General features: G+C 38.5%; 1 protein-coding gene across 1 annotated transcript in view; it reads left to right on the top strand.

Moving 5' to 3' along the window:
- The window catches only part of MTX3 (metaxin 3), a 10,704-nt gene extending 802 nt beyond the window's left edge, over positions 1 to 9,902 (top strand). The window contains exons 2-9 of the mRNA XM_085322398.1: positions 18 to 154; positions 1,684 to 1,760; positions 3,339 to 3,431; positions 4,561 to 4,743; positions 4,896 to 4,972; positions 5,842 to 5,999; positions 6,407 to 6,495; positions 7,969 to 9,902. Of these exons, the coding sequence (XP_085178524.1) occupies positions 18 to 154; positions 1,684 to 1,760; positions 3,339 to 3,431; positions 4,561 to 4,743; positions 4,896 to 4,972; positions 5,842 to 5,999; positions 6,407 to 6,495; positions 7,969 to 8,079 (925 nt within the window). The 3' untranslated portion in view covers positions 8,080 to 9,902. The remainder of the gene's footprint in view (positions 1 to 17; positions 155 to 1,683; positions 1,761 to 3,338; positions 3,432 to 4,560; positions 4,744 to 4,895; positions 4,973 to 5,841; positions 6,000 to 6,406; positions 6,496 to 7,968) is intronic.
- The last annotated feature ends 1,000 nt before the right edge of the window (positions 9,903 to 10,902 follow it).

Genomic DNA, 10,902 nt, shown 5'->3' on the forward strand with positions numbered 1-10,902 from the left:
CGGGGCCCCGCGGGCAGAGCGCGCCGCCCTCCCGCGCGGCCGGCCCTGCGCCGCCTCAGCGCTCCTCTCTGTGCAACCCTGCAGGCGTATGCCAAATTTTCTGGTGCTCCGCTGACAGTGAATGCCATAAATAACTCCTGGAGAGCTCCAAAAGGTACCTTCTCTGCCCCCCACCCTCCTGGTTTTTTTCCCCTTCTTTTTTCTCCCACTCTTAGTCACTTTATAAATGTAGGTTCCAATTTCAGAGTTATTTCAGAGTTTCCTTTGGTTTTGTGTTCGTGAGTAACCCGCTCCAGTTTGGGCTCCTGGCTTTCATAACGCATCTGTAAATGAGTTTGCAGGATCAAGTGTGACTTAGGAGAATAAAATAATGAGAAACGTAAATAAAGCGCCCCAAGGACACTATTAAACTGCGTATGTGTGATGCCAGGTACACACCTCTTTCTGTCAAAACGGTCTAAATAGGCGGTAGAGTAAAACACTTTGTGCAGTTTGCATATTTATAATGACAGTAACTAGACATGCAGATGGAAATCACCTTTTTTTTTAATATATGGAATTTAAAAGGCTGGTACCACTGAAAGTTGAGAGAGAGTCTCAAGGAACATAGCTTGTATCAGTTGGCGTGTTTACTACTACTGCACTGAGTTTGAGAAGCTGAATTAGAAAAGGTAACTAACAGCCTACTTGTCAAAGAGGTTTAAGATAAAGTGTCAAGAAAGGACTTTTTCACGTTGACCACTTGTAATTATTGCTTATCTATTTGCTCAGCATCTCTATTTTCGTCTAGGCATGTTCCACAGAGGTAAAATCAAYGCAAGTTTAAAGTACTCTGTTGTTTATACTTGCCACATGCTCAGTTTAGGTGTTACTACATCCACGTAGGGTTTGGGCCTTTGACTCTTGCTCTTTAGTGTATTGTTTGCTGCTAGTAGAAAATACCAAGAACTAGCTGGGTGTACTTCTCAGAAGTCCGTTGGCWTTTCTAATAGTCAAAACACACAAAATCCATATCTGCCCCAAATCCAAAGAACAGATATTGCTAGTAACTGATGCTTTAATAGTACACGGCAGCACAATCATGTTAGGCTCACTGTGACAAGTACCTCATGAATTCCCTCTGTGTATGAGAGAGCCTCTGTTCCAGAGATTTTTCAGTCTTTGGTCCTTGTTCCTGGAAGCAAATCAGTAAAAGCAGGCCAGGATGCCCCTGGGGGAAGGGAGTTACTTGGGTTCCAGCAGAGTCCTGGGTTCTGCACTGGTGGCTTGGGCAGTGCTTGTAGTAAGGCAAGAGGAAACAAGGGGGTAAAAAGATTTGGAAGAGAAGGGCAGGAAGCAAACAGGACGAAAGGATTGGCCTAGGGGTGAGTGAGTTGAGAGGGGCTTTGGTCTGGTTAGGGTTTTTGATTTCGGGCAGATACCTGAAATCCAGATAACTAGCTTGGTTCTCAAAGTATCAATAATCTGTTCGATAATGTTGGTTCAGTCTGATTTGATGTGGGCCCTTTTTGGGTATTGTTAGTTAAAGGAGCAATACAGTAAAATTTAGTTTATGCATACATATTAAGGAGATCAGAGCATGCTGTGGAGAGGAAGGAAATAGATAAAGTGACCAATCATTGTCCAGTTGTGTTAGAAGTCTTCTGTATAAATTCTGTTGACTGTATTATTCATGCCTTTTAGGAGAGGTACCAATCTTGATATCAGAAGACACTGCTATTTCTCAACCAGCAAAAATCCTAAGCTTCTTAAGAAAGCAGGTAGGTCTCTTTCAAGAGATTTGAGGGAGGGGGGAAGGTTCTGCCTCTTAGCTCATATTTGTGTCTCCTGTGTATATTGACACAGGCTTCCAAAAGCCTGGAACTCATTTTTGACCTAGTGTTTTCATATTTTSCAGATGTGCACAAGGATTGCAAAATGGTGGATTACAGATAGCTATTTAAAAGGTTTACTGTTAGTCCTGGGCAAGGTTTAAAAACAGACACACACACCCCCCGCTCTGTTCATTGAACAGGACAACAAACTAGCCTTAACTGAGCATTTTCTCGCAGAGCATTCTGCAATTTCATCACACTCTTAATTATAATGGCTTAATGCCATTATGACTTTGCAGACCTAGGAGATGACAGTTTGGGAAGTGTGATTTTAACTGTTTAAATGGGTAATTGTCTCCTAATGCTCTTTTTTAAAGGATAATACRTAAAACTTATTTTTGATCTACTGTAGTTTTTCTGTAGCTTGTAGCAGAAAAGCATCTGCAAGCATTTCTTGACGTACATCATGTTATTATACAGTCAACTCTTGCCAGCATTTTGCAGGTCTCATAATGTTTTATTCACAAAGAATAAAGCTATACAGTGTCTTTTCAGAGGGTATGAAGATGTCTAATAAAGCATAGCATTGTCTATTTATTTCTAAGATGGTCCTCCAGCCTTTTATTCTGTTTTTATATTAGAAATTCACATCCTGCCTAGGCAAGAAGATTGTCTGATGAATGGCATGTTAGCGAAACTTTAAATCTTTTGGGGAGAGAAAAATAGAACATGAAAACTAAGCATTTGAGATGAGATTTTAGACAGTCCTTTTAAAATTCAGAAGTTTCCTATCATTTGAATACCAAAGATTCCTTAATGTTGGGGGGGAAAAAAAAATCAGTTAAAGTATAGCAGTGATATGCATGCTCTTCAGATRTCCAAAAATAAGGAAGATCAGCACTAATCCTTTGCTGTTTCTAAATTAATAAAGCTGACCTCCTCTTCCCTCCCTTAAAATTTATCAGCCCTTTTTTTGTACCTTATAAGGTTCATGTGTCAGAATTAAAAAGCTGAGTTAGCTGTAACTGCATTAATCTAACTGTGTGTTTGGTCTCATATATTGCTGATACCCAATTTTTAAACTTTAAAAAAGCTAATTAAGGGTAACAGACAGGAATACTTTGATTTGTTATCCAAAAATAAAGACCAGTAGTTGCTAGAGGTTTGCTACAGCCCTGAGTGCTGACAAATTGCCTTTGTGTCACTGGACAATTGCTTGGCAAGCAATGGGAGGAATGCACAAGAGTTATTTTGGGACTAGAAGAGTGCAAAAGTCTAGGAATGGGTAAGCAGAAATGTAAAATGCAAGGAAGTGTGACATAGCCCAAAGAAGTAAAAGAATGAAATTCTAGTGAGCTTATGCTCTCTGTCCTGAAAAGCATTGTTGTATTTGCTATTGTTGTATTGATAGCTGTTAAGTTTGAAACCATTTTTGGATGCTTTTTTTTTCATTGAATCATCTTTCTAGAAAGTACCACGTAACACTACTTGTAGTATGTATTTTTGTTGTTTTTTAATTCATAGAAATACAATGCTGATTATGAATTGTCTGCAAAACAAGGAGCTGATACACTGGCATATATTGCTCTGCTTGAAGAGAAACTGCTTCCTGCTCTGGTAAATACCTGGAAATGTTTTGTAGAGGGCAGAATTTTGGATGTGAATATTACAAATATTCTCAATGGGAGAAACATTTAAGTAACACCATAGTCCTGGCTGGAATGCATCTGCTGCTCTGTTAGTCAAATTTAGGAACTATTGCCTAGCAACTTTTGAAAAGGAAAAAGCAGAGTGGRTGAAGAATGTAATAGAAGTGTAATAATAATKAATTTATGACAGATTTTAAAATTGSACGTATGTTTTTTTTTCTTTTAGATGCTTTTTGCTAAACAGTATCCTAAAAACAGCTTACTCCGACCATTTTTTTTGTTACATTTGATGCTTCTGATAAACCTTAGAGTAAGATATGGTATACATGATGGTGTCTGATGTGAGGGTGAACAAACTCTGAAGACCTGTATAACTAATTGTTTTGTTGGAACTTTTGAGAAATTAAAATAGCCACTGGTAATTTTGTTTTTCAGTTCTAAATAGCGCATGGCCATATGTCCTCACCAATTTAGTGTGAGTATATTACAGGTTTAAAAATCCTCAGACATTGGGTCTGCCTCTGTATTTGAGCTGAATGACTGCCTTCAGTTTGTTTGGGTAGATATATTCTAATCAGATGTGTCATAAGCTARCCTCTTCAGCTATCCTGCAGGGCTCTCAAATTCATCACCTCATAATTTCTTTTTATTTTAGGATTTATGCAAAATTCCAAAAGAAAATTCTAAGAAGTTCAAACCTGATCCTGTAGAACTTAGGGTATAATATTAGACACACGGAAAACTAGAACTTGCATATTTTGTAGGTGTATAAGTATTTACATATAGTTTCTATTTACAATGTGTGTCACTGTATATATACAAACACTGTGTGTGTGTGTGTGTGTGTAATTTTACGCATATATATATGTGTATGTAATATCCCTGATTTTTCCTTTAGATATAAGGTAGCTGTAACTTTAATTGTACCTGCATACACAAAAAGTATAATCCAGTATGGAGCCTGATTGCTTTAAATTACAAGAATGCCTAATGCTTCTGTTACAGAGATCTTGCACATTAAACTTTGAAGAGAAGTGTACTGTTCTTATTGAAATTCCAGTCAGTTCTTGTTCGTATTTTTCCTTGTGTTGATACAGCTGCACACATTCTGGGTTGAGGCTGAAAACTACTGCAGTGTGACAAAGCCATGGTTTGCCTCAAGGATTCCCTTCCCACTGAGTTTGTATCTGCCTGGAAAGATGTCCAGGGAAGCTCTCAACAGGATCTTGCTGACCAGGGGTSGTCCTCCACTCTACAGTCTCACTGAAGTGGAAGCACAGGTATGTGTCATGTAGTGAAAACTTTAGTTCATAAGTTGGTGCTCTCAGATAGAAGAGCTGAAACAGGTTAACCCACTGCCAAACAATGAATGATGCTGTGCATGCTAAGYTTGCTACACCTAGGGCTCTTAGACAGTTTTGTGTCTCATCAGATATACAGGGATGCCAAGGAATGCCTAAATCTCCTGTCGAAGAGATTGGGAACATCTCAGTTTTTCTTTGGAAATACGTGAGTGCACTTTTTTTTTTTTTTTTTAATGACTAAGGAAACAGGTACTACCTGACACAGTGAACACTGGGGTTTGTAACCTCCCAAATGTTAAAAGGTGCTGCGCAGTGGGTTCGCGCATCGTGCTGTTATTTCAGGTAAGATCTGAATGATGGAACAGGGTACAAATGAGATCTTTGGACTGATGAAGTCAATGCAGTGTCTCTGTATTCTCCCTCATCCTGCATTTCTTCATAGGGAGGCAGGTGCTGCCTACAGCTGCTCAGAAAATGTGGGGTACTTGATGAATTAGTGTAGCACTAGAGAAAGCTTTTCTRGTCACTGAATGTCACCTTCTGCACTTCTATATAGAAAAACACTTCAAGCCTGAGGTGTTGCCACTGCCTCTGTGGGAGAGGCTGTAGGTCTGTGAATGCTCTTCTTTCTCTGGTATGTGYACAGAACAGGAAATGGGTACTGCCAACAACATAGCTCCAGGGGTCCCAAAAGGAGGATCTGTTCCTTTAGCCACTGATGTTGGACCATTTCCCAAGAGAGGATTCTGTTCCCCTGGCATACAACTTGTCTGCTTGGCCTTTGTGGTGCCAGAAAACGTGTTTTTAAAGTTGTTTGTTTATCAGTCAGTGTGACATTATGACTRGATTTTAGTGCAGAAGTTAATGTGTCAGCTTGCCTCCCTCTCTCAAATTCAGAGGTCCTGAAATCAGTAGATATTCTCTACAAAGTGTTTTTCAGATTGATATGGAAAGATGGAATGCCAGAAGAGCTGACTAAATTCTGTCCGGAGTACTCTGACATACACAGAAAATGGTTATGTAATAGTGGTCTTAATGTCTCAATCACTCTCTTTTGTTTTGTTGCTCTTTCAGGCCTTCTACCTTGGATGCCTTTGTGTTTGGTTTCCTTGCACCACTTTATAAAGTGTGCTTCCCCAGAGTACAATTACAASAGCACTTGAAACAGCTTCCCAATCTGTGTCGTTTCTGTGATGATATTTTAAGTTGCTACTTTAGGTTAGCTGTCTCAGGTAAGCTGTGTTTCTTTTCCCCCATTTGTCACATATAGTCAGTTTAGTTCAGGAGGAATAGTTTCCAACTGTTAGCCAAGGCAGAATTAGACTTTATTCAGTTTATGCTGGAGTTTGTGTCGTAAAAAAAATATTCCAAAGTTGTGCAAAAATGATTGAAAATTAAACCCTCAGTTGAATCCTCACTTCTAGAGCCCATCAGACATTGGCAAAATATACCTGTCTCTGGGCTATGGCTCACACTCAGTATTTCTGTTTTGATTCTAGTGTGGAATGTCTTTTTCACTTAAATTCTTTTAGAGAGGATAAAAATACTGTATGAACTTTCTCTCCAATGCATTTTTAAGGGGTTTGAAAGCTTTTCTAAGWACCTTTTCACTCTTCATCTTTCTACCTTCACTCTCCAGGCCATTCTCCAGCTGGACAGGATACAGTAGATGCTAATCTGCAGAAACTCACACAGCTTGTAAATAAGGAATCCAACTTGATTGAAAAGGTTACTTTTGCTTCAGTCTCTAATTTTCCYGCTTCCTTGTGGTGTCTTGTTCACAAATATTCTCACCTATCAACTGCAACTCTACGATGGACATTTTTGTTTTAATTGCTGCTTTTTTAGTGAGTTAGGTTGCATAGAGATACRGGAATAAAATTACATAATTTGAAAGGAATGATTAATGAGGCCTTGTACTTTGGAAGTATTTTTATTACAATCAAAAGAACATTATCTTGCCACTGTGCATACCAAAAAGACTGATACATTTCAGCAAGTGCATATATGAACAAGGTATTGATCAAAATTTGAAGGCAAAGGTACTGATCAAAACCCAGAAATGGTCTTGCAAGCTAAGACCAATACCCAGTTTCCCTTGCCTCCAGCTGAGTGCTGTAGTCACTAATCACAGTCATTCTTTCTCCTGCTTGTTCTACCTCTAGCTTTTATTTCTTTGCATTCTTTGTTTCCCAGGCTGTTGCTCAGCACCTGTCAAAAGCTCTGTAACTTATGTGAAAAATACTTGCAAATATTGCAAGTAGACTAGTACTTGCTAGTCTACTGATGCAGAGACAAAAAATTCTAACTACAAGGACAGATAGCACTTCTTTTTGAAAAAGATCAGTATATCAGATAGATTGATCGCTAATTATGTACAGTTTCTGTAGCACTGGGTATTGATTGTATCTCATTTCTGTCATACTGAAGTGTGGCTGTGGAAGTTTTAAAGAATGAGTTACACAGACATTTGTCAGGCATGATTTAGGTAAAGCTGATCTTACCTTGAGGAAGTAGGACGGACTAGATGACCTCTTGAGACCTTCCCTCTGCTGTCTTCTGTGATTCTGTTTATTGTTCAGTAGSTAGGTTTTTTAAACATCACATCATGTACAATGCCTTAGATTGAGACACTGAAAATGTAAAATCTTTTCATTCAGAGATTAATTTTAACCTGTGTTTGAGAAAGACCGTATCACAAGCTCTTCATTAAATAGTTTCTGAAATCTCTTAAGTTATCTGAATTCCCCCAACTCCTCCAGACTGTTTCCAGTTTGAAAAAGATTCACTCCTGCAAGGTGCTGAGCATGCAAAAGCATCTGTCGATGTCTGTAATTTGACTTYTGATCTGCTTTCTACTAGAGTCTGACCGTTCTACAAAACTGAAACTTTGGCCTCTTTGAAAAAGCCATGGAAGCCATGTTGCTTTCTTTAGTTATCTTGGTYAAATGATTTGGGGAGAAGCACACCTGTTTGCCCTGGATTTGTTATCATATGCTAATGGAATGAATGGCAGCTCTAACATAAGCAGATATTTGGGAGTGAAAAGGAACCAAGGCATTTTTTTTTTTGGCTAGGACTGAAATAACAGGGTAAAAAAAAAGCAAACCAGCATTCATGATTAGACCCACAACAAACAGACTAATCTCATAATGTGTGTTCTACTGTTTGCCAGATCCGGCTCTCATTATTTCTCTGCAGATGGACGACAACCTTCGTAAGAGCCCTCAGCATCCCCCTCGAAAGCTGACAACACTCAAGCTTGCTGCAGGTGGAGAAGAAAGCAGTCCATTGAATCGTTTGTCACCTTGACAGCTTCTGTTGCCCATACGTGTGTGTTTGCCTTCAGCTCTTCGGAACATTACAGCAATTGTTTTTCCCACATAAATGTGGTTTGATAAGGGAAGAATCTGCTGATGGGTACAAGTAGGGAAAAAAGTAGAGCTTTACAATCACCTATCTGCCCRTTCTTTTAAGAAAGCACATAGTTCAGGCTCACCACACACTAAGCTGAAGCTAGAGTAAACTATTAAACGAGAAGCTTGTTCCTGCAGATGTCAAAGTATTTTTTGTATGGCAAATTCTCATCTTTAGGCTAATGAAAGTGTTGACCAAAAGTTAAGATTCCATTTATGGAATGTTCACCTTTATTTTACTTTATGGCTCTTGATTTTACTGTAATCATGTAGTTTATAATTCAGCCATGTCACTGAGTGTGAGTGGCTATAGTCTTGTATCTTTCTGCAGATTACAAAGTCCAGTTTTAAAATTGTGGAAAATAGTGGAAGAGAAGGAAATGTTTCCCTTCACAAAAGATGAGAACTGAAAGGCAATGAGAGGAGGTTATACAGTTTTTATTGTACTTCATCAACACTACTGTGTCTTATATTTTAAGGGTGCATGTGTTTTTGAAAGCTTGTCACGTTGCACTTTGAGAAAGATGTTGAAAAGTGTATGCACTGTGAGGAGTACAGTGATGTACAATATTAATGCTTCACCTTTGATACCTGAGTGAAAGAAGCTTAACCTGTGTACTGTATAATATTCCATGCTACAAAACCATGGGTCTAGGTCACAGAAAGGACTGGTAGCAAGCTGGAGGRGTTTGCTTTGTTCCCATTAAGACAAGAGACTTTGACTAGCAGACATATTGTAGCTCTGGACTGAGATGCACTGGTTAAGACTTTGTTAAAAAAAAAAAAAAAGAGCCAACATAGGCTTTTTTACTTTGTGTCACAGATGCCTCTAACTAATTTTGTCTTACTTCTTATAAGTGCTAAATCTTCATTCATTCAAAAAATAAATGTCCAAATTTTTATTCCTTAATAGTCTTGTCCAGAGTTCTTTTATCTCTGCAATCGTAACATATTTCAGCACATATTTCTTCTATTGAATTAAAGGACTTAAGTGTCTCTCRTTACATTTCCTCTTAGCAGCAATCTTGCCAGTTTTAGAGACCCAAGTAATTCTGTTGTGGAAGAGAACTGTAGTTCTATATTGGTGATGTRTTGGCAGGCGCATCAGAGTTGGTCACATGCCACCATTTGGGCTAATCTACTTGAGATACAGAATTCCAATAAATGTAGATATAGGATGACTCTTCTGATTTCCCCCCCCCACCAGCTGAATCAAAATAGCCTTTCAATTTCCTTTCAACTACTAGTCACATTTGAGATATAGAGATGAATTATTTACTATTTATACAGACAAGACTGTGCACATACTGTACTTTTAGACTTGAGAGTAAGGAATGTAATAAGATTAAAATTTCTTAATTATGACTAAAATGATGGGGTTTTTAATGAGCACTTTACAATAAGGTTTATACTTCATGCTCTTCCTAGAATGTTTGTTTTAGTGATTAGAAATGGATCTAGCCCATACTCATGGCAATTGAATAAACTGACAGTCCTGTACATGTAAAAGAAAGTCAAATATTTAAAGCTTATGCTGTCTGTATCTTGACAAGGTTTAAAGGAGGTCATGTCACATGGCTTTTTATAGTCTTTTATTTTTTGAACACCGCTATTGAGAATATGCCTTAGTTTGTTGCTTTTGTGAATATGTACAATTAATCTTTAAAAATCTCTTTGTAAAGAGTTCATTTTTCCAAGATTAAAATTTTGGATATTTAATGGAGTTTTACTAGCGTTGTTTTTTCCATTTAGGTTATATTGGGCTTTAGGCATTTTTTTCTTACGAATTTCTCATCTGTAAAATAGCTCTATAAAAAGAAGTAAAAACACTTGACTGCTAGAACAAAAAAATCAAAACSGTTCTATATATCTATAATACCAGCTTTTAAGTTTTAACTCTGAAGTACTGATCATTTCTTTCAACACAAATGTTTTTGTGTGTTAAAAAAAAAACTGTACTTTGCACCATGTATAATCATATGTGAGCCTTGGTGATTATCAGAAGCGCTGTGACTAGACAGGAATCCCACCCTATTAACTACTGAAGTGTGTCAGACTAATATGCGAGGGGTTTTTTGAGAGTGATCTGCCATGCTGTGTGCACTCAAAACCTGCTCAGCAAAGCAGTGCCAGAGGAGCTGAATTCACTGGGTGGCAGAGGGTAGGAGAGCTAGAGAATTGCTTGGAGCAGCGCACACGATCCCAGACAACCCGTGTGGCTGYATAGCCGTGTGCTTTCTTCCTTGTTTACATTTTATCCAAGCTGAAYTCAAAACCACACTCGTATGTGGAAAATGCCCTCTCTGGCCTGACAGCTCAGACTCGCCCATTAGTTTAGAAACCAGAGGGCTGATTTGAGTAAGCGTAGCTGCTCACAGAGCAAGTGGAGGCCTCCTGCTCCCTTCCCAAGCCGTGAAGGAACTGTCTGGGAGCACATTATTGCCTCTCGAGCAGCTCGTGCAACCTGCCATGCTTTTCCCTGGGGAAGGACTTCCAGTTGGAAGCGGGGTGAATGGTTTTAACACCTCTGCTGTCAGGGAATGTTGCAGCAAAAGCTTTTATGTAGATGTTGTTAGCGCTATTCTGTCTTTTGGTGAACTGGTTGCAGGAATATTGCTAAAGTAAGATGAAAAATGTTATGAAAAATTGCTGTAAGTACAGTCTAATATTTCCAAGCTAGTTTAAYTTTTTTTTCCTCTTCTAGAATATTGCTGGGATA

Source organism: Rhea americana, unplaced genomic scaffold (genome assembly GCF_003343005.1).
Source record: "Rhea americana isolate MKP2758 unplaced genomic scaffold, rheAme1 scaffold_77, whole genome shotgun sequence".
NCBI lineage: Eukaryota > Metazoa > Chordata > Aves > Rheiformes > Rheidae > Rhea > Rhea americana.